The 23,606-nt window shown below is 40.1% G+C and overlaps 1 protein-coding gene across 7 annotated transcripts in view; it reads left to right on the top strand.

The window, feature by feature from the left end:
• NCOR1 (nuclear receptor corepressor 1) overlaps positions 1 to 23,606 on the top strand; it is a 55,371-nt gene that overhangs the window by 9,251 nt on the left and 22,514 nt on the right. For 6 of the 7 annotated variants that reach the window (XM_039720461.1, XM_039720463.1, XM_039720460.1 and 3 more), the window contains exons 2-16: positions 3,719 to 3,896; positions 5,243 to 5,376; positions 6,863 to 7,058; positions 7,990 to 8,172; positions 10,038 to 10,151; positions 11,441 to 11,497; positions 11,939 to 11,991; positions 12,724 to 12,790; positions 13,162 to 13,334; positions 15,258 to 15,348; positions 15,863 to 16,041; positions 16,471 to 16,525; positions 16,706 to 16,807; positions 21,217 to 21,347; positions 21,836 to 22,053. In XM_039720461.1, the coding sequence (XP_039576395.1) occupies positions 3,789 to 3,896; positions 5,243 to 5,376; positions 6,863 to 7,058; positions 7,990 to 8,172; positions 10,038 to 10,151; positions 11,441 to 11,497; positions 11,939 to 11,991; positions 12,724 to 12,790; positions 13,162 to 13,334; positions 15,258 to 15,348; positions 15,863 to 16,041; positions 16,471 to 16,525; positions 16,706 to 16,807; positions 21,217 to 21,347; positions 21,836 to 22,053 (1,861 nt within the window). In that variant the 5' untranslated portion in view covers positions 3,719 to 3,788. Of the gene's footprint in view, positions 1 to 3,718; positions 3,897 to 5,242; positions 5,377 to 6,862; positions 7,059 to 7,989; positions 8,173 to 10,037; positions 10,152 to 11,440; positions 11,498 to 11,938; positions 11,992 to 12,723; positions 12,791 to 13,161; positions 13,335 to 15,257; positions 15,349 to 15,862; positions 16,042 to 16,470; positions 16,526 to 16,705; positions 16,808 to 19,740; positions 20,025 to 21,216; positions 21,348 to 21,835; positions 22,054 to 23,606 lie in introns of those variants that run through there. The other variant, XM_039720466.1, reaches the window with a different exon arrangement.

Here is a 23,606-nt window from a genome sequence, read left to right as displayed (position 1 = left end):
ATAGCACAATTTCTGGCTTCTGAATTGCAAAACAAGAAATATTTCTTTTTGCTCCTTTTAATTGTCAGTATTTGATGAGACAGACAATTTGCCAGCCTGGTTGGCAGCTGTATGAAAGTATTCATAACCTCCCTTTATCTTTGTGAGACATGAGGCAGAATTCCAAAGTCTGTAACAGCTCTTTTAAACGTTTATATATTTAACCTCTGAAATTTGTGCTATAATATGAAAAGGTACAAAAATACTTGTGTGAAAAATAGAATCTTGCTGTCATTGAGCAGGGTTGGAAGCTGATTTCTGGTGTTGTAATTTATCAGGGGTGCTGAAAATGAAGATGAGCAGCCTCTGTTCTGGCAGGGGAGAGGGAAGCAGTGCAAGGATCAGAGAGGCAGAGGGAGTTAATAAATAGTGAGGAACTTTCCAGGAGGATTCTGGTTGCCTTTGGGTAGAGCAAGAGGAGGTTTGTCATGACTAATGAAAGGATACAGCAGGGAGGAAAGCCCGGATGAGGTTGTTTACAGTCTGCACACACAGTTACAGTTTTATGCAAAAGGATGGCTGTATTTAAACATAATCTGGATGTATGGAAATTGGAGAGGTTACAGCAGGAAGCTGGCACTGCCCTCACTGCCCAGGAACTGGAGTGATGAAGAATAATCTGTGTCTGCTGCAAATGTGTGAGCAGATGCTGAAGAGAGAGAGGCAGATGCTTTTGGCTGACAGGTCAGAGGTTGCCTGCAGAGAAACAGGAGTTGAAATCAAGCACCTCCATCCACAACTGCAGACAGGGAGAAACAAGCAGAATATCAGTGGTAATTCTACTGGCAAAAATTGGGAAAAAATCCCTCCCCTCTCAGCAGCGAGGGTAAACAAGCTCATGCTGTAGGAGCCTGGGAGATGAGGGGTCAGATCAGGAGAGTGTGCAGGCATGTGGATGTGTCTGACAGGAAAAGGAGGCTTAGAGGGAGGGAATATTGTACTTCAGTGTCATTTTACGTGTTTGTACTCCAGGGCTGATTTTATCTTGAAAGAAATGAGATCCCGTGCAGGATCCCCATCCTTTAGCTCCCTCCCCACCTTGTAGTTGCCAATATGTGACCACATGTTTTCCTCTGCTGTTACCCCCTTATCTCTGCTGCTGTTTTGCCAGTTCCCTCAGGGAGGAGGAAGATTGGTCCCCCACCTCTGATAACTTCATGTTTTCTTTTTTCCTCTCTGTGGTTCTCACCTCTCATATTTACCATGATTGTAATCTCTGATGCTCCTTGTTGCCTTCCTCTGCTGGCAACTTTCATTTATTCCTCTTTTAAAAAAATTCCACTATGAACATGATCACACTTGCAGTTTTCAACAGGAAAGTCATCAATGTCCTATTTATTATGTAAAACTTGTAGTTATCAGGGGGCTTAGGTTGACAATTTTGGATGGATGCAGGATGCTCATTCTTGTACTCCATGCCCTCTGTCTCATCTTTCCATGTCCAATGCAGACTCTGGAGAGATGGTCAGGCCCTCTCACTGCAGTTGGTTGTGAAAGATTTCAAGATAACACCAACCTAACACTGCCCACTGCAGTTCCTGTGACTGGAGAAATGGCTTTTATAGCATCATAGAAAGTGAGCATGGCTTGAACTTTCAGCACCTGGGTTAATGATCAACTTGTGGGCTGACTGAATATTGTGAGACTAAGGAGCAGATGTAACTTGACAGAGAGAAACTGGGAAGGACCTTGAATCATGCAGTGGTTGGCCTGTATTTGTGTGTGACTTTTTTCCTGATCCCCTCTGCATCCCCAGATTCTTCAGATCTCTGCACATGAAGCTGCTGAGGGAGCATGGGTTGGGGCAAACTGAGATTTGTATTTCCGTAACCTTAAAGTGTTTGAGCATCTTTATACCATGGAGGCAGTTCATTATTGATGAATGTGGCCCAGCCTGTGACAGGAGGACTTATCCCATCAGCAAACATTGGATGGGGCTGACAGCTCTGTGCCAGAGCTTTCATTCCTGTAAAAGTCTCAGGAAAGGCAAAGCAGAGGTTTTCTTTTGGCTGGGGCTGGGGTTTAGGGTGCTGTGGGTGCTCAGGGGCAGCTCTCTGCTCTCACATGTGCAGCTGAACCTGCTGGCTGTGTGACACTGCCTTGATTAAATGGAAATCATATGACTCAGAGCCATTAGACCATCACAGAGTAGGTAAAGCTGTACTCCAATGTATGCAGTGTGAATGATGAGATATAATAAATGTTAATGGTGAAGCATTCTGTTACAGCTTGTCACTTGGCTATGAATTATAGGTACTGTAATAGATGTATAGCTACTATAAAGCACACTACTAGTGATGTGTAGTGTTGCTTTGAAAGAGAAGCTGTTGTATTTTTCTTTGATTTTTCGTAGCTGAAAATCAGGTTTAAGAGGTAAATGTAAATTTGTCTCATTATTCAGGTAGTTGGACATGTAAAGCTTTGTTTGATGGAGAGTTAAGGAGGAAAAATCCCCTGACAAGAAAAGAAATGATAAAATATTACAGATATACTTTAAGATCTGTTTGTATAGCTTGCTCTTTGCTGAGTTGGTTTAGTCTATTGACTGATAATGGAAAATGCAGTTTATAGGTGAAATGCTGGATTAATGTGCTGTGAAATGTAGCCATTGAGGCAGAGATCAACTGTTTATTTGAAGGTCTGATGTGTCTGCTGGGCTCTGGGCAACAGGTTGAGAATTTGCTCCACATCTGATAGAATTCTGGATTTAATATACAGGCTCCTGGGATTGCATCTTTTGAGCTATCAGAGAAAAATATTTTCTGTTAAGAATATATTTATGTCCCACTTTTTGCTTAGAGCCATAATTTTCCCCCTCAAAACTGATGAGGGAGAAGGGTTGAATCCATTTATTTGGATCTTTAGCAGCTGGAGCTATACCCAGCCTCAGGCATGCTCAGACTTTGCTAGGGAACTTGTGTGGATTTCTGCAGTATTTAAAATCTTTCCCCAATCAGTTTGCAGCTCAGTGTTTGCTCTCCATCTGCAGCTGGAGAATGCAGCAGAGGCAGAGTAGCCATTGATTGTCAGCTAAGCAGAATTGTTTTCAGGCTTTGTAGTATATTCAGTTTCTGGCATCCTGCAGGAGCCAAGCTATGCTGGCATTTGAAGCAGAGCTGGTTTTCTGCTTTGTGAGTGCCTTTTTTACTGACTGCTTGAGTCAAGCTGCAGTTGGATGGTTGGTGATGGCATTCAGGGCCTGACCAAAGCACTGGGATTTGGTGAACTGTAGGTGACACTGAGTGCAGCACTAAGACTACCTGGATCTGAAAGTCAGCAACAGTTCATGGAATTCAAAAACTTTGCAGAAGAAACAAAACTGAACTTCATATTGTGCTAGGGAAATTTACTGTAAATGCAGAATCCAGCTATAGACTTATAACCTCTTTAAAATTTATTTAAAGTGACCTACTTTTCTTATCAAATTCGAAGTCAACTGGTAAAAGGATGTATTCCAACAATATAATCCTCAAATCTTTGTGTAGACAATGCTGACACGTCTCATTTTGAGCCCATTTAAGACCCGTTAACATGTTTCAGACTGGAGTAACCTATTAAATAAATACATCAGGAAAAAGCTTTTACTGGTAATGGTTGTTTTGCTTAGGTGACTATGGCTGTAATGTATTGTGAGTACATCTGGTACTTCAGTGCTTATCAGCGATCTTTTTCCCTTTAGGCGGTTTCCTAGAAACATGATTGCTCGCTGGTCTTGATCTCACAGCTTTGTGGAGACTCCTTCCCTGATAATGTCAAGTTCAGGCTACCCTCCGAACCAAGGAGCTTTCAGCACGGAGCAGAGCCGGTACCCGCCCCACTCTGTGCAGTACACCTTCCCCAGCACCCGCCACCAGCAGGTAAGGGACAAAGGGACACCCCCGAGCCTGGCTGCGGCCAGGCTGCGCTTCAGGGCTTTGCCCTGCCGAAAAGGGATTCATTCTGCTTTCTAAACCAACACAACACAAGTCGTTCGCATTTGAAAACACATCATGTGCCCTGTTGGGAGAGCTGCTGCCAGTCTGCTTTGTTAAATACTGCTGGGGTGGCTTCTTCTGCTTTACTTTGCCCTCCTTGCCCTTTGTTAAATAAATGTCCTGGTTTTATCATTGGTTTCTCATGGTTTGAATAAATTCAGCAGGGGTTGTGTTACTAAACTTCTGTTGCAGTATTGGGCTAGAATCTCTGAAAGTTAATTGTGGTTCTTGTCAAAATTCTGTGCAAGGTGGAGAATGTGAAAAAACTTGGGTTACACTGATGTTTTTTCTGAAGCAGCTGTACCAGTGCTGCCAGCTGAGTTCTGCTGGCAAAATGGGAATAAAGGATTTCTAAGGATATCCAACTTGCTCATTTCTGCCAACCATTTATTCTGCCATCCTGTGCTGTGGAGGACCAGCTGTTGGCTTTACAACAGTTCAGGTTTCCCTCATTTCAATGACATTCTCCTCCTGCTGCAGATACTTTGGATGATACTTTCTTCTACTTCCATGTTAGCAAAAGGAGATTGAAAAAACTGAAGCTTTTTGGCTTGCTCTGTGTTTATTTTTAGATAATTTATGGAAACTGCATCTCATGGGTAATGATCTATTACATGTCTTGTAGAGCTTCTCTTCAGTTAGTGCCAGCTGCATATAATTTTTAAAAGCAAGCGGTTGATCACACAAAAATACAAATAAATAATCTTGTACTTCAATTTGATTGTAAATTGTAGCAATTGGAAGGTGCATCTTGTGTGACTCTTAGTCCTGATTAATAATGTCCGATATAAAAATGCCTTGAGGTGGTAACAAAAGAAATTGCCTTGAGGTTGCTCTCGTTTTACCACTGTGCAGTCGGGTGTGCAAGACTGATTTTAAAGGATGTTTTTTAAAGGCTATTCATCTGCTTGCTGCTGACTCATCCGTGTTTTGTTAGAAGTTGCTAATAAATTAGGTGGAATTCCTAGTATAAATATTTAGTCTCTTTAAAGTTTATTTAAATCTCGGAACTGCCATTTGCAAACATTTTTTTGAGCCGGAATAAGACTGCCTCACTCTGATGTTACCCTGCATTCAATGTCTTTGGAAATGGTGGTGGTCAGTGGGTGCTTTGCTCTGTTAACTCTTTGGGAAGGGTGGTGGTCAGTGGATGCTTTGTTCTGTTAACTCTTTGGGAAGGGTGGGGGTCAGTGGATGCTTTGCTCTGTTAACACGAGGTGTCCCCCCAGGAATTTGCCGTTCCCGACTATCGCTCGTCCCACCTGGAGGTCAGCCAGGCCACGCAGCTCCTGCAGCAGCAGCAGCAGCAGCAGCTCCGGCGCAGGCCCTCGCTGCTCTCCGAGTTCCACCCGGGCTCTGACAGGTGAGGAGGCTCCCTGGGATGGTGTGACACCCATCCCTGCCTGCAGCTGCTCTGGGGTTACCTGAGGACAGAGTGGACAGCAGCAGGGATCAGATGCTGGAGTTTACTTTCAGTTTGCCAATATCTCCCTTCCCAGTGAAACCATGGGGATGTTGGGGGATGGTCAGAGTGCATCATCGTTGCTGTACTGCTGGTTGGTGTAAGAAGGTTTCCAGGCAATGTCAAACATTCATTTGAAGAGCTCTAAATGTTCTCTGAACATCAAACTCAGAGATTAAAATCCCACTGCAGATCAGAATAATATTAAGTGGATTGTACTAAATTAGCAGGAACATGCTTCTGTTTAGGGGAGAGATTAAAATATGATTTATGCCCTCAATTCTTTATTGTGTTAGGCTGCTGGTGTACAGTCATAAGTAAGTGTTAGGGCCTGTAACAACCTTTTCTTGCACTTACTGTACTTCTTGTACAAACCTTCTTTTGCCTTGACTCTTAGTGAGTATATCTGCTAGGAGCAACTTTATATAGAGGATTACTGCTGGAGGTTTATTTTGGCTGTAACTGACCGATCTGGTCCTGAACAAATACCATGATGAATGTTATGTAAATACTGGTCTGGCTTAAAATCTCATTAGGACATTCCCAGAAATAACTTGATGATAGTGAAATCTGGGACTTCCATATTGCCTTCATCTCGTGTCAGCAAAATGTCAGTAAGGCTCTGTTTTAATGCTGAGAATCACAGCAGCTTTTAGAGTTCTCAAAATTGAGTTTATAGCAGTAGTAAATCACACCCCCCCAGACTGTAAATTTGTAAAAGCTTATTTGGTAGTTCTGGCAAACTGCAGGAAACTGCTGCTGTCATCTCTTCAGTGGCACTTCATAGGAAGACGTTGAAGCATATGAGGGTCTTTTATGGACATCCTGTGCACTGCACTGGGAGCAGCAAGTGATAACTGTGCAGTATTTTTCTGAGAAGGAGGAGTCTTTAAATGACTCATGGATTGAATCAATGACTGCTTCTGTCACGGAGTAGCATTTTAGTAGAGATCAAGTTCCAAACAGACTCATGGCTCATCTCAAGTGTTCTGTGTATATTTAAAAATTGTTTGGCTGCAAAAATTCAATAATGGAGCTGTTGTGGACATCTTCAGTGAAATATGGTACTGTGTTTTTCTCATGGATTTTTGGTGTTTATAATTTGAATCAGAGCTTTGATTTGAACAATATCCTTGTAGCAGAGCTGAGTTTGTTTAAGGTTGTGTAATGACAGAAGTGCCTTTAATTTGAGATTCAAGTTCATTTCCTCTTTTCCTATGGATTTTAATGGTTATATTTTTTGAAGTCATATTTAAAAACATTTATCTGCTTTACTGTTTAGAAGGAGCTTCACCAAATGAATGACATCTCCTTTAAAATTAAAAAGCGTTGAAGATTCTTCTCATATCAAAAAAGTATATTTTAACAGTGAATCTCTTGTGTACAGGCCTCAGGAAAGGAGAACTGGATATGAGCAGCAGTTCCATCCAGGTCCATCTCAGACAGATCATGATTCTCTGGAATCTAAGCGGCCACGTCTTGAGCAAGTGTCTGATTCCCATTTCCAGCGTGTCAGTGCAGCCACTGTCCTGCCTTTAGTGCATCCTCTGCAGGAAGGGTTGAGGTCTGCAGATATTAAGAAGGTAAAGGCATTTGCTGTTACAGTGCTGAAGGTCTGATTTTCTGTGTTGCAGTGAGCTAATCGGATTTTTCTGTTATGTAATTTTTTTTTGTTTGTTTGTTTTTTCTTTTATCCCAAAAATTTACTTTTACACATTATCAGAAGCTGTGATCATGAGTCAGTGTTACTCTCTTACACAGTCTGACTCAAACACAGTAAATAGATGGGAATTCTGAGTTGCCACTACTGTCTTAAGTCACTCAAACCTCAGTTGTAAAATGATTGTAGCATAGTGCATGAAATATGCTGGCAAATCCATGCAAGTCCATTTTTTCCTGTAATTAACATTGGGACTGAATAGTCAAAGTACTTCCTTCCGCCCCCTTTTCCCTTCTAAGCATTTGAAATGAATCTGCTTATTTACATAACACTAATTATACTTGTCACTGTCTCATTTTGGCTAAATCTAGGACAATCTAGTTTGGGGTGGGTGTTTTCTATTTTAGGTATTAAATATTAGAGCTAAATTCAAGAGAAATTCATATTTATAACCACAGCTAACTCCAGATGTGCTTTATCAGGCTGGTCATGATTATCTTCAAGAATGTCCTCCTCAGTATAGGTGCAGAGTATTGAGGAGTGGTTCCCAGTAACCTTCCCTTTGAAAAGAAAAGTTACTGTTTGCATTTATGAAGATGTATTTTAAAAGGAGGGCATTTGGGTCTTATTTTGCTTTCTAGGTAAATATTGCAGTAGGGTGTTTTTTTAAAAAAACCTTTGAAATTACATTATCATGAAAGATTTAGAGCATTATGAAAACTTTAATTGACTTCTCAACAGAGATATAGATAACTGGAAATTGTTAATTCCTGGGTGTTTGGTTACTGAGCACTCATTCCCCAGTTATGACTGATTTCCTCTCTATCTCCCCCCATCTCCTGTCCCCATGGAAGGACCCAGCTTTTGGAGGAAAGCATGAGGGACCATCTTCTCCAATTTCTGGTCAGCCTTGTGGGGAGGACCAAAATGCTTCACCTTCCAAGCTGTCAAAGGAAGAATTGATCCAGAGCATGGACCGCGTAGATCGCGAAATTGCAAAAGTGGAGCAGCAGATCCTGAAACTGAAGAAAAAGCAAGTAAGCACAGCAGGCACTGCTCTTGTTTTCTGCCAGTGAAAGAGGTGTGGAAAAACCTTTTTTGGTTGAATTTTTTGGTTACATGAATCAGATGAAGAATTTGAAAAGGAAGGGTTATGTGTGTGATTTTGTTTTAAATAAGTTGGACATCACACAGCTTTAAACATTTTTGAAAGCAGGAGAAAGCCACATAGGAACAGCAGCAGTAGTCAGGTTTATATTTGAAACTGCTGTGAAACAAGGGCACTGTGACTGTAATTTCAGCTTCAGAGCTGCCTGCTGGCTGAGGGGAGGATCATCTTTCTTCTTCTGCAGTCTGTGCAAGGGGAGAATCCCTTGCATGCATCTCCAAAACCAGAGCTTGTACAAAAGTCTCTGGATCATCTGCTTTCCCAAGGGCAAGAGATCCCAACATCTGGAGCTAAGGCCACCCTTGGGGGGAAAAAGTGCAGTAGGAGGGGTGCAAATAAACAGAGAGAGCAGAGAAATAAAGAAGGAAATATCACTTTGTTTTTGTATGGCCCTGGCTATGCTTTGCAGAGGTCTGCACTTCAGCCACTGGAAGCAAAGGAAGTGTTTGCTGGCAGAAGTTGTTGCTTTCCCAGTAGCTGTTGTGGCCAAGTAAACCCACCCTTCAATCGAGGCATCTGTTAGTCATTGACAAAAACAAAGTCCTTGTTTCCTTTTCTGATTTTCAAAGATCCAGATAGAAAAAGTGCCAGCTTTACTCGTTTTTAGTTGGAACTCTGGAGGAAATGAGTTACTTTGGAGGATTTGTTAACTTGTAGGTCCAGGATAACAAACAGACAATTTATGGTCTGGAAGCATTTAATTATGTCTGAATTTTAATGAGCTGTAAAGTGACCTCCAGCAGAAAAACAAAAAAGGATGTCACTGAGTACCTGTTTGTGTGGTAATGATGCTTATCTCTCTGTGCACTTTTCCACAAAATCAGCAAGTTTTGTGCAACTCATCTATGAAGGCTCATTTGTGCACATTTGTCTGTGACTTGACTTAAAAAAACTACAAAGTTGATTATTAAATAACTGAGCCCAGGTCTTAGGGCATTCTGCTAAAATTTTAGGGAATTCTTGCACAGCAATGTAGCACATGCTAGCCAGGACTGTAAAGCAGGATGGATCCCTGGTGTCAGAAGTTCTTTGCTGTATATTTGTGGCAGGCATGAGTGAAGGATATTTTAAAAATGAAGATGTCACTGAACCAGATTTATTTGATGTGAATAGTATTTTGGTAAGTAGATTTAGTAGGAAAGGTAGTATTAGCTAGGAAAGGAGTACAGGGTGGTGTTTTTGCTTTTGGTATTTTTTTCATGTTTGCTATTGTGACAGTCTTGGAACTTTAATGCATGTAGAGTGGTTTATTTTTGCTGTGAAGTACCTTTAGAATGATGTTCTCTGTGGCAAGTTAGAAGGACTTTTGTGCCTTTTGAAGCCATAAGACAGCAGTAATGGTGACACTTGAACATCTACAGTGCAGAACGGCAGCTTTGTGGTTTGTTTCCACTGGGAGAAGGCGGCTCTGATGTAACTGTTCTCCAAAGTTGATACTTTTGTTTAAAGTTAAATAATGATAAATTACAAAGTGACAGTGGCTTTAACTGTCAAGCTCAAACAAGTCTGATTCAAGGCAGGTGAGTCTTGTAAACAGGTAATTTGAGTTACCAATCGTACAAAAAATAGTCTTGTTATTGTCCCTGTGGGAATTCAAACCATTTCATTCATTCCTCGTCAGCGCAAAGCGAAATAAGAGGCAGTGCTGACTGATCAGCTGCGTATTTTATCTCTGGTGACTAATTACTGGTGGGGGGAACATGGATGGCTGATTTTCTTTCTTTGGTCTCTTAGCAACAACTTGAAGAAGAAGCTGCTAAGCCTCCCGAGCCGGAGCGGCCGGTGTCCCCTCCTCCCGTGGAGCAGAAGCACCGCAGCATCGTGCAGATCATTTACGATGAGAATCGCGTGAGTCCTCTGCACCTCCCCACCTCACTGCCTCTGTGCTCACATTCCTTAGGTCTTCATTTACCTCCATGGGGCAGATTTTCCTGTTTTTACTGATTTGCCCACCCCTCTTTTGCTATTCATTTGCTTCTTTAAATGAAAGACATTTCAATGACGTTTTTATTCTCGATCATGGCAATCTTCCTTCTATCTTGTAAGCACTCTGAGCTGTGGGTCTCATCCTTAGACCTTGTGCTGAGATTCTTGAATTATAGATATATATAAACACACATATATATCCTTTTAAGTGTGTGATATGAAAAATGCTTCAGAAATTCATCTTGAATTCCCTGTTCCTCACATGAGCTGACAAAGTTGGCTGAAGACTCTATTTCTAAATGAGCTGAAGAGAAAAAACTGCATATGTTGTAGGATTTTGTGCCTTCTTTATAAACTCTGACTTCTGGCACTTAAGTTTGGATAAATGAACAGATATGAAGTAGTAATATATGGGTGAATTATGAGCTTGTGTTGTTTAAGTGGTGAGAAAAGTTCAGGAGCTCTAATACTGCCAACAGTAACAGCAAAAATGCTTCCTGCCTTTTTTTCCCATGGTAGTTTGAGATGAGGGAGTCAGATGTCTGGGGGTTTTGAAAGTATTGTGATCTTCTCTAAGAGTGGTATATGTTTGTTTAATTTCCCAATTTTGTTCTGTAATTTAGAGGAACAGCTAACTTCTATTACAATAGGTTGGGGGTTTTTTGAGGAGTTAAAAATCCCCTACAAAACAATGCCAGATTTTTGTACAGTACAGCTATGTCCCAAGCATTAAAGCATGCAAGGAGGGGTCAGAATTATTTTGTGGTCTTCACTTGGTGTGAATGAAGGACCTTTGACACACTTTGTCTGTTTATGTACACATGGATTCACACTCCCAGATTTGGCAGTTGGAGAATTTTAGTCTCTTAATTCCATTTTTCAAACCTAATTATACTTTATTTTGCTGGACACCTTTCTTCCGTTTTATAATTATTTGTTGTATTATGAAATGCATGGGTTTTTTGAACTGCAGAGGTCAGTTTGTGCTTTTATGCTCTATCAGCTTCCAGACTGGGAGATCAGAGCCACTACAGAGCTACACAATTCAAGTACAGGTTTCTTTATTTGCTGAGGCAACATTGCAGAAGTAGGTTAAGAAGGATCTCGTGTGTTCAGGCAGGGGTTTAGCAGAGAACACAGAGTTCAGATCCACATTTGACATGAACTTCAAAGGATTTACTCAGACTATACCAAAAAAATCTTATTTGCAGAAAAAAGCAGAAGAAGCTCACAAGATTTTTGAAGGTCTTGGTCCAAAAGTTGAATTGGTAAGTTTTGGAATTCTGTTTTTTTCCTTTGTACTATTTTCTGTGTTGCCAGTTGCACTAGTTCTGTTGTGCTGAACAGCTGTAGTTCTGTGAGTATGTATAGAAGAAATGTGTGTCTAAATGCACTGGTGAGTTGGGGCTTGAGTGAGTTCATCTGCCATGTAAGTGTGATTTTTAAAGTAGATTTTAATATATTTGAGAGAACAGTTTGAAGTATGAAGAAATGAAGTACTGTTATATACAGAAGTAGTTATAATCCAATTTTAAGTAATGAAATCTGTGCTTTGTGCTGAATATCTTGTAGTCCTTTCAGCTCTGCTGCAGCTCAGATTGAGTGCACTGTTCTCAGAATACTAAAATATTGTTAAATGTGGTGCATACACATTTACAGTTCCATGCATTGCAAAGTGCTAAGTGTTCCTTTCTCATCCCAAATTGCAGCCACTTTACAACCAACCCTCAGACACCAAGGTCTACCATGAAAACATCAAAACGTGAGTGCTTTAATTCCCTCTCCTTGTCCCATTCAGGGGATCTGGACTTGAACATTCCCTGACGTTTTTCCTTGCTATCATCTGCAAATAGGATGTGTGAGTTTGAACCACAATTAAAAGCTGCCAGTCCATGTAACTTTCTGATTTCTTTGTTGTAAAACAGTTCTGCAAGATGTGCATTATATGTGCTGAAGGCAGAGGGAAGCTCTGGCTTTCCATCTTCCTTTAAAGACAAAAATAAATAAAAAAACATAAGTTGGTTGTCCTTTAAAAACTTCTCTTAAAAAAAAGTAATTCTTGCTCCACTCTATCAAATAGATTTGTATAACAGTTCCAGAGTACTTATTTCTTGGATAATATATTGGAAAACTTAGCTTTAGGGCTGAATTGCAAAGACTTTTCCCCCATAAAAGCATAATAGCTTAAACCAATTTTTTTTTCATTTTAACATGTTATCTCTCTTGTGGTTAAAGAAAGCACCTGCCTTGAAATTTGAACGTTTTGTGTTTCAGTTGCTTATTCCAGCCATCTTCAAGAATCTCCTCTCTGAAATAATAGAGTATTAGGTGATTAGGTATCTCAACTTCATTGAAAATTTTCCCTATTTTTTACCCTGAAACTGTTATTCATAATAAAGATCTGACATCTGGGATTGGGATGGGTTTTGTTGAGTAGTTTTGAATTGCTTGATTTTTATATAGTTCACTTTTTTCCCCTGATTTTGTTTTCCAGAAACCAGGTGATGAGGAAAAAGCTGATCCTATTCTTTAAAAGAAGGAACCATGCAAGAAAACAAAGGGTAAGAGCACCATGGTTTTCTAAAAGGAGCATGTGGCTGGACCCTTGTCTTGCATTCCCAAATATATTGATTAGAAAAATACAACCTTATGCTAAAACAAGTGTGGAATATTTCTGGAAGGCAGTAATGATCCAATTAACAAATACCACTAGGATGTATAAAGCAAAGAAATAATGTATAATATTCAAAATCTCCATTTTTGTATCCACTTCCTCACCTTCTCTGTGCTGGAAATTTGGTATAAGTCATCTTCAGCATGGCAGGGACTGGAGCAGGAAAAATGTGTGCGTTCCAGGAGCCTGCCCATGTGACATGTACTGTTCACTTGGTGTGTTTTGCTTAGTTCAAGGTTTGCTTTTGGAATTTAACAGGAACAGAAAATCTGTCAGCGTTATGATCAGCTGATGGAGGCATGGGAGAAGAAAGTGGACAGGATAGAAAATAATCCACGCAGGAAAGCCAAGGAGAGCAAAACACGGGAGTACTATGAGAAACAATTCCCTGAAATCAGGAAGCAGAGAGAACAGCAAGAAAGATTCCAAAGGTATTACTGGAGATTTGAAATATTCCTGCAAAATATCTGTTTATAATAAAATCAGTTAATTGTAATGATGAAGTTTAATGTTCATTACTTTAATGCTTTAAAAAGAATATTAGTGTGTCACAGAGTATAAAGTGAAATGTTCTTCCCTTTGTTCACTGTGTTTCCGTGGCATTGAGCTCAAGTTTCACTTCCTATCCTAAGGATCTCCATGACTTTATCTGTCCACTGTCACACATGTCCCCTTTGCTGTCCCTCCCTCCAGTGCCAGCAGTGCCAGCCTCATCCTTGGTGTCCTCTCAGGCTGCTGTGTGATGTCCACAGGGCTCCTTTCCCATGTCCCTTTTCAGATCTGCTGTCAAACCCCATATTTTCCAAAAAGAACACTTCATAGGGCCAATTAGCAAAGGCTGGTTAGGTTGTGGTGTCAGTGAGATGAGGAGAGTTAAGCTGCTCAAAAAGGGGTTTGTGGAGTTCTGAAGACAGCTGGAGCATCAGTTTCCCATGAGCCTGTTCATTTTGGGCACACACCCTAATTTACACTGGTGTTTTTCTGTCACTGTCTGTGTTACTCCTGTGTTTCATAATCTCTGTATTCATTATCCTCCACACTCAAAAACCATTTATCTTCTTAATTAACAGTTTGACTGATCTTTTATTGTACTTGCCAGGTAATTTTATTCCAGACAGTTTTGCATTTTAAAATATTCAAGGTGTGACAATTAAAGCCCTATTATTTAATTTGAATCTATCAGCCATTTTTTAGATGGAAACTACAAGAGATCTTCAAAGGAATGAAGTGCAGTTTGCTTGGGAGTTCACCTTGCAGTACTGTAGGTAGAGAGATAGGATTTAAATTAGAATTAGGTCAAGTTTGATTCAGTTGTGTTGAAATCTGTTTATCTGATGTTCGAAATCATTTCAGTACACCTTGGAGAGTTCAAGCCCCATAAAGATTTAATCTCATCTCATGTAGCCATCTGTCTACATCACCTTTTTGTCATGAAACGTGGGGAAAGCAGAGAGTTTGCAATACACTGTGAAAGCTGCAAGATTTTATGGAATCAAGAAAAGAAGCAAGTAAAGTGTTAGAATGGGAACAGCACTCATACATAAGAAGTTTCACTTTAGGAATATATCAGGTCTTTGTAATTGGAAACTACTTGGGGAGGGGTCATCTTATTACATTATATTTATATTTATATTCTGTAAAATAATGGCCTCTGTCTATAGCTGTGCTCTAATACTATTGCCATATAAATATGAAGGGTTTTTTCCTCAGATTTTGTGCAAATGGATAAGTTCAGTAAAATCTTTGAGGTGTTTTCTCTCTCCATTTAGTAGTGATTTTTACCTTTGAAATGCTTTTTGACCCACATGCTGTGGTATATTTTTATGAAGTTCCTAAGGGTAAAGATCACAAGCTGAAAAATTCTTCCAAATTACAGGTTTCCCCTTCAATTCAAAAGTGGAAAATTTTATTTTGTTGCAACAAATATCAGTGGTGTATTAGTAAGTTGACCAAATTGATAAAAGGCAAATTTAGTGTGGTTTGTTTAAAAGAAAAAAAAAAAGGCTTTCAAGGTGTATCAGTTGTAATTAAGGGGATAATTTCTGTGCCACTGATGAACATTTCTCATGCTCAGCAGAAGCAGATTCATTTATCTGAAGCACCTACTTTGCAGTGAAATTGGTGATGACACCTTTTTTGTTCCCTTTCTGCTGAGCTTTGCAAACTCACTATAAAACCAACAGGACATGACAGAGTTTGTTCTCTGACTCTCCCTAAGAAAAACCAGTCCTAGCTGATTTGAGAGACTGCTAACAGCATTATAATGAATTTTGGAGGTTGTTTTAGTGTACAAAACCTGCAAATAGAGCTAATCTCCACTTTATCCTTTTTCCTTCTGTTTTCCCCCATTTCAGAGTTGGCCAAAGAGGGGCTGGCCTTTCAGCAACCATTGCCAGAAGTGAACACGAGATTTCAGAAATCATCGATGGGCTCTCTGAGCAGGAGGTGAGCCTGCTGGCTGTGCTTTGCTGTAGAAGCACAGCCAATAAATATCCTTTCACTGGCAGTGCAAGGTGTCTTGTAGAGGGTTGGTTTCATTGAGAAGAGAAAGCTCTTCTCTCTTTAAGAGAATCTGTTTGAAGTGTGGCATGAAGCAGATCTTACAAACACTTTTCTTTTGAGGGTTTTGCTTTCTAATTGTATCTGCCCTAGATTTTTCTCATGTGCCTGTTCATTGCAGGCTTGCTGCAACCTAGTTTTTTTCAGCTGTAACAAACATGTGAAAACTCTTCCTCTTGTCAAACCCTCCATCATTTTGGTGTTTCACCAGTTGTGACACTCTTTCCTTTAGCTGCCCATAAGGGCTCATTGCCATAGTGACAACTTCTCCAAGAGTTGTGTACAAAAAGAAGTTCCAAGCTGACTGTGAACGTGGAGCTTTAAGAGCTGTGTAATTCAAGAACTGTAAACATCAGTAGCAGCATTTTGGGTGTTCTTTACTTTGTCTTTTGTTCTGCAGAATAATGAGAAGCAAATGCGGCAGCTCTCTGTCATCCCTCCCATGATGTTCGATGCAGAGCAGAGAAGGGTGAAGTTCATCAACATGAACGGGCTGATGGAGGATCCCATGAAAGTTTATAAAGACAGGCAGTTCATGAATGTCTGGACAGACCATGAGAAGGAGATTTTTAAGGAAAAGTAATGGCCTTTCTTATCTTTTCTTTCTATTGCATTGAAATGACAGAATAACAGTTAAGTGCCCAACCCCATCAAGCTAAATCATGAATGCTGAAGCTTTTGTGCAATAATATTTGAAAATGTTCTTAATTGGCAAAATTTTAGACTTATTTTTCATGTGGGTGTGCTCACATGCATTTAGTCCTTAAATACAAAATTTTCTCAAAAGTCTGTGCTAAGATTAAAATGAGAACTGTAGATAAGGAATTTAATTTTATCATTTTAAGTGCTGAGTTCTAAATTTGCGCAATCTGAAAACTGGGCTTTTTAGGCTAATTTCACTTGTGTAAATGAAGGCTTTGCTGATGGAACAGATTGTTTGCAAGATTGCTTTGCTTGTTTGATCGTGGATTATGTTGTTAAACTGAAATGATTTCTGGTTTGTTAAAGGTTTGTCCAACATCCCAAGAACTTTGGTCTGATTGCTTCCTACTTGGAACGAAAGGTAAGACATTTTTTAATATAAATAGAGTTTAGGGTGGGATCCCTAACTTTCCAATATAATAATAAATAGAATTTTTATTTTAGTCTGGGGGCTGAATAGTTTGAATGTTTGGAGAAGTGAAAAACTCAAATCTTTCTATTAGGATTAAACCTTACTTTCTCCTGCTTTTTTTCACTTTAGAATGTTCCTGACTGTGTATTATATTACTATTTGACCAAGAAAAATGAAAATTATAAAGCCCTTGTGCGAAGGAATTATGGCAAACGCAGAGGAAGAAACCAGGTAGGTTGAATTTATTCATCACTTGGGTGTTGTTATTTTATTGCTTCATGTTTACAACTGTTTCATTATCTGAGATAGCACCATATTGTAAGCATGGGGAGGAAATAATTATTTTTCCTTTATTGTATTGTTACCCTTTTAAAATTTAAGTGATCCTGACCTCAGGGGTGTTGTTTATTATTTTGGTTTTAATTCTCTGAAATATCTTCTTCCTTTGCACATTTCTTACTTGTTTTAATATGACAATTCATTTTTTTGAGGACTCTGCCACAGACATTGAGGTTGAATCCATCACTAAATCCTGTCTTGGAGCCAAGAGAAATTAGGTTTAGCATGTGACTTGCAGTGGAAATATATAATCAGTTCATAATGTCAGTGTTAGTCAAAAAGCAGAAATTAATAGGGATCTTTATTTGGTGGTCAGGCTCAAAGTCAAACTGGAACTTCAGAACCAGAAGAAAGAGGCCAATTTAATGCATGTGAATAAAAAATCCTGCTGATTCAGAAAGTGTTCCTTTGGAAGTCTTCAGAGAGAAAAAGAACAGCATATTATGTACCAAAAGCTTATAAATACATGTGCTGGGCTAGCAGGGTTAATGTGGATATTGGAAAACCTGAAAAAAAATAACCCTGAAACTTTGGGACTGCACAAATCTGCTCTGCAAGCCAGTAAATGCAGTAAATATTGCACTGAAATACACAAATACTGAATGTTCTCTAGGAGTCGTAGTAAAATATATTTTTAATATAAAATTGTTGCAAACAGCTTCAACTGAGGAATGGATCCTGTTCAGTAGAAAGAGCCATGAGGTTTTGCTTCTGTGGTGCTGTTGTACTTAAACCTTTGGAGTTATGGGCTGCTGTTCTACCAGAAGAGTCCTGTCATGGCAGAGCAGCTTGTCTGTACCCCACAAATGATGGATTGTTAGGATAAGGCCATTGTCATTGTGCACAGGATTTCACAGAGCTTCTGCTCTGATGGGAGAAATCGCTGGAAATAACTTCAGTTTTGCCAGGACTTCTGTTAGAATCTCTAAGCCTGATAATCCTTTTTAATAGGAAAGGTTTTTGCTGTTGGAGTGGTGACTGGGGAAGGATTGCAGTTAGTCTGGATGTGTGGCAAATGAAAAGAAGATAGAAATAAATGTGGACAGTCACTGTGGACACTTAGCAGAGGCAGTGCTGCCATTTGGAGTGGCTCAGCTCCTTGTGCCATTGTCAGATGAGGTTGGTGTGGTCATGGAAGTGTCACATGTTGAGGGGTGCCTTTGCTGGGTGCTGCTCTGAGGGTGAGGAGGCAGAACTGGCTCAGCTGTAGTGCAGTGGAACTGGAGATTTTGAGCTATTTAGAGAGTCATTACTGTATATTTAAATGTCTTTTCCACATTGTTAAACTTCAGAATATTGGAAATGTTAGAATTCAAAATTTGGATAGAGTTTTCTATCCATAAATGCTTGCTTACCTTGGATAATGTATATAGAACAGAAAGATTTTAATTCCAGCTTTAGACACGAGGGCATGGATTTGCTTGGTGAACTCAGCTCAAGGTGCTCTGCCTGACTTTGTGGCTGCTCCTGTGAGTGCTGATTTATATGTGAGTAACTGAATACATCAGTTGGAACACTGAAGGTTTGTTCAGCTCAGATTACTTGCTCTTGGAATTGTAGCAGAGTTGTACTCTGTAATTGCTGGTTGTAGATGCACTTTAAGTGCTACAGCAGATCCCTAAACTTTGGGCAACTGCTGGCCAGGCTTAATGTGTGCTCTGTGAAGGATGCAAGGAAGTGCCAGGTTTTTAGCTCTGGAGAGGGTTGAGATGGACTTGCCAACTCAAGGAAATACTCTCAGCACTCTAAAAGGGAAATTTTACCACTTCTGGAAATTTAAATTCAGAAGTATTGCAGTTAGCATGTTAATAGTAAAGAACTACATGGTGAAAAAAATAATATTTTTATTTATAATTTTATTAATGATGAATTAGCAACATCTATAACAGCTAGTAAAAAAGAACTTGAGAGGGTTGAACTGCCTGGCTTGCCAGAACTTTTATCTTGCAGTTGCAGAAAGCAGCTCACCCCTTCCCCCTCCCGTGCCCCAGCTTTGTTTGAAGCTGATATTTTTCATATCTCTCAGTAGCAACTTGAAACTTTCTTGCTGATTGGCAAACACAAGTCATGTAAGATTTATGAGGTGCTCCAGGATGGGCTTAGGCCAACAGGTGCTTCAGCTTAAACTCTTAATAGTTCATATATTTTTGTAAATTAGAATGCAAGCAAGTGGAATATTGCAGTGGAGGAGATATTAATCATGGTAAGGACATTGAAGTCCTTCAGAGAATGCAGCGAGCACAGCTTGGCTCAGGTTTCAGTGTGGGGGCTTCCACTTCAGAGAAACTGAGTGCTGGATCAAGGATGTGAAGAGGTGCAAGGCTAATAAAATTCTGATGTGTGTTTGTCCTCAAATAGGTCTAGAAAGGGCTTTTTATAAAATGCTGCCTGAACTGTTCCAGAGTGTCACAGAGACAACTGAACAAATGTGTCTTAAACCAAAGCTTGTCAAATGTAGAGCAAGTTTTTAACAGAGAATTGAGAGAAAGCCATGGCTGTATGGTGCTTTAACTTGCCTGTCCCTGGAAGTGTTCAGGACAGGGCTTGGAGCAGCCTGGTCTGGTGGGAGATGTCCCTGCCCATGGCAGGGGGTTTGGAATTGGATGAGCTTAAAGGTCCCTTCAAACCCAAACCATCCTATGATTCTGTGATTAGATAATTATGAGAATTCCTTAACTCATTGAAAGAAGGTTTCTTTAAGTGAAGTTTGAAATGAATGTGGCAGCAGTGCTCAGTGCTGGCTGTGTCCCTGCAGTGAGTGTGGCTGGCAGCAGGTGGGAGGCCAGTGATGTGAGCAGACAGAAATTCACTGCCTGTGTGTGACGGGGATCACCTCTGGTGACTCCGGGGAGATTAGAAGGTGCTGTGTGAGAGGGGCAGCACTGCTGCAGGCAGCTTAAGTGGCAGAATGACACCATTTCCTGGAATAAACACGTTGCTGGGTCAGGCAGCCCGTGCTAAGGAGCTCTGTGATGTGGCTGCTGGGTGGGTTTTGCCCCTCTGAGCCGTGCCCTGAGCTCCAGCCCATCCCCTTGTGTGGACAGTAAAAGTTGCAAGCAGCAGATGAATGTGCAGGAACGTCGCTGACCGAGGCTTCGACTCCTTTAAGGTTTGTGTTTATGCATTGATTGTGCAGCTTGAATAAAGTTACTGGGTAACAGAGAACCAAGTGATGTTAGGTTGGCCTGGTAAGAACAGGATTTTCAACAGCTGTTTTCTAAATAGATTAGATGTAAAATAAATTTCTTTAAATTTTTTAACACAGTTTTAACTCCTTGTTTTCAGGTCAATCTATCTAGCAAGGTGGAAATGATTTATCTTAGCATGTCTCTGACATCTTGCTTCAAGGAAGTCTTTGCATAATCAGTAACCAGCACCTTAATTGCTAATAATTTGCAGCAAGATGATAGTGGTTAGTATTTAGGGTTTCTGCTCCAGTTCACATTGTTAAAATGTCAAAACCAAGTCAGTTTGTGACTATTTCCAGCCTCAGTTTAGTTAGTGAAACAGTGACACCTGCTGCTGCACTCATAGGGAGGTTGCTTCCTCTGTGAAAAAGAAAAGCCTATTTTGAGGAATTTTTCAGTAGATTGTAAAATCCAAGTTCATGAAGTGCTAGAACAGCAATCTTGTAATTCTCTGTCCTTGTCTTGTCGTTCTCTGTCCTTGTGTTCCATGAATTGCCAAATGTACTCTGAGTATCTGTTTGAGACAAGCACAGTGCTTGTAAAGCTGTCATCTCAGCAGAGAAAAGACTTCGTTCTTTTAATAATTCTTTCTGTAAACTCAGTGGAAATGTAAGTCTAAAATTCCCAACCCATTTTTTTTTAACAATTATATTTCTTAAATACTAGTGGCAGTTTTGAGAAAGCCACTTGGAGTTGCTGATAACTTTCATGCTACAAGACCTTCTGCTCCCCAGTTGTAAGATCGTGTTTCACTATAAAATGAACGAAGTTAAAAATAAAATTTGACAGGAGCAACACCCTCACTACATGGTCAGACCTCCCTAAGCACTTTTAAAATATAGCTGTTCATTTTTAGTGGGACACACAGCAGCCAGTGTGTGAATGTACACAATCACCTCCATGCTCATGCTGCAGAAACCTCCTGTACTTCCATGGAATTTATGTGATATAAAGCAGAGTTATTCTGTTCTTATGCTGACCACTGTGCAGGGCCTGTAACTTCAAGTATTATCAAGTGGGAACTAAGGCAGCATCACTTTTTGTGCTGCTCTGAGGACAAGATGCTGCACCTTTGTGTGATCAAGTTATCATCTAAATCCTATTTCATTTCAGCAACAGATTGCTCGTCCTTCTCAAGAAGAAAAGGTAGAGGAAAAAGTAGAAGAGGAAAAATCAGACAAAACAGAAAAAAAAGAGGAGGAAAAGAAAGATGAGGAGGAGAAGGATGAGAAGGAGGAATCTAAGTAAGTGTGTATGTGCTGAAATGCATGAAATCACCCTAGATTGCAGGTTTTGGCAAAGATCAGGATTTGCATTAGCAGACCAGTGAAATCTGGACTAGAAACTATTTATTTTGTGTATGAAACAATTTTTTTGGATGTACAAATTTCTCTGTCTTGCTGAGCTAATCAGATCAATGGGAAAAGTAATGGGATTATTATTTTGCACATGTAATAATTTCCATATCTTGTTGGTTTGGGCTTTTCTCATAGGTTCTATCACACATGGAGTGTTCATGTTTTCTTTAAAGTTGGCAAAATCATATATCTGTGTTACTGTCTGGCAACTGGAAGTTGTGGGCAATAAGTGAATTCTCTTTCACTGAAGGCATATTTTGAGTTCGTGGAGTTTTGTTTGTGGGGATTGGAAGTTTTTTGTCCATTGATATTCAGGAATATCTGCTCACAATGGCTCTCTGAATGTGACTGAATTATTTTTTCCCTATTCCCAGAGAGAATACCAAAGAAAAGGACAAAACTGAAGTTGCACCAGAGGAAACAGAGGAAAGGGAGCAGGCAGCTCCTCGGGGCCGAAAAACCGCCAACAGCCAAGGTCGGCGTAAGGGCAGAATCACCAGATCAATGACAAATGAAGCTGCACAGGCAAATGCTGCTGCAGCTGCAGCCACTGAAGAGCCACCACCACCTCTGCCACCCCCACCAGAACCTTGTGAGTAGCATTTACAGCACTCCCAGGGACCCAGCTGGTTGTAAGCTCCTCACTGACACGGGGCTGTTTCCAGGCATGCAGTGCACTTCTGTTTTCCTGTTTAATATTCCAGCTTTATTCTTAGCCCTGCTTATAATTTTGTGACTGTGTGGAACTGCTAAACTTCACAAGTGTAGCTTCATGAATAGTGCAACCAGCTGACTGTTAGAATGATGTGAGGGGAGAAAAGGCAGCTCAGCCCTTGTGTGATAACACCTTTTCTCCCTGGGCAGGTTCATGATGGGGCTGCAGGGATCCAGGTGCCTGTGACACAGATTCACTTACAGGCTGCAGCTCACTGAGGATGCTGTTAAATAATTAGCCTGATATTTGAGTACTTCAGGGAGTTTCATAAGCTGAAAAAGATCTTGGCAAGTTGTTGTTTCTGCATTAGATGGCAAGAGGCTTTTTAAAAATGAAATGTTATTTTCTTGGCTGGTGTGGTTAAAAAAGACGACGCAGTCTCTGAGTGTATTTTGGAAAAGGCTGACCTACTTTGTGTTGATGCAGAAATACCAGAATATCTTGTGGCTGGTAAATAATTATCCAGGATGGCAGGGCAGGTTGTGGTTTTTTCTTGCAGTGCTCTGCTGTGGCAAATTTTGTTGCTCCTCATGCTTCAGCTGGGTAGTTACAGGCAGCTGCTGTTCTAGAGCTTGTAACAACTCTTCTGTTCTCAGATGTTCTGCATATAAAGAATGGAATAAGTGAGCACATCAGTCTTGTATAACTGTAAACAACAGAGATTGTGAGAAACATTCTTGCTCCATTGATACAGTGGGTTTTTATAAGTCTGAAGCAATAGTGAGTTTTGCTTTTGTTTTGCTTTATTTTTAAACCATTTTTGCAGGGTTTTCTGAAAAACCCAAAATAGTTTTTCAGTGGATCAGATACTTTAGTGTCCTACTTTTGTGGTTTGTTAATGGAAGCTGTTGCAGGGTCTTTGTTATGCGCTGTGTGTAATGGCAGATTTTATGGAAGGGGAGGCTGGTGCAGCTCAGTGCTGTTCAGAAATTTAAACAAGATGATACAAAATCCAGAGGAGAGAATGAAAAGCACTTTGCACTGAATCATACTCAATTTCCTACTTACTTTTACTTACTGGGTTTTTTTTTTTTTGTTTTCTTTGCTTTTTGTCCTTTTATCCAGTTGGAGTCTCAGTTAATACAGGAACAGTAGATTTCTTGACACCCACTAACTAATAAATAACCATTCCATCAGTGAGACAGCACTGAACTAGCCTAGAGCATGTTGGATTGCTGCTTTTAGTAGCTGATGGTAATTACTGACATTTAAAATAAAATTTTAGTGATAAATACATCTAAATTACTTTCAAATCTTCCTTGACAGACAATTAATCCCAGTTTTGTAGGCAGAATAGTTTTGAACAGTTTTCTCTGCTGAGTTTTTGGTGGTTCCTTCTGTATCTCTGACTTGGTTTCATGGAGATTGACTGCTTCCCTCTGACAAGAGAGCTTTCCCCAGTGGCTTGAGCAAGCCATAATGTAAATAGA

This window comes from Passer montanus, unplaced genomic scaffold (genome assembly GCF_014805655.1).
Source record: "Passer montanus isolate IOZ18808 unplaced genomic scaffold, ASM1480565v1 scaffold44, whole genome shotgun sequence".
NCBI classification, from domain to species: Eukaryota; Metazoa; Chordata; class Aves; order Passeriformes; family Passeridae; genus Passer; species Passer montanus.
This window is presented reverse-complemented; position numbering and strand designations above follow the sequence as displayed.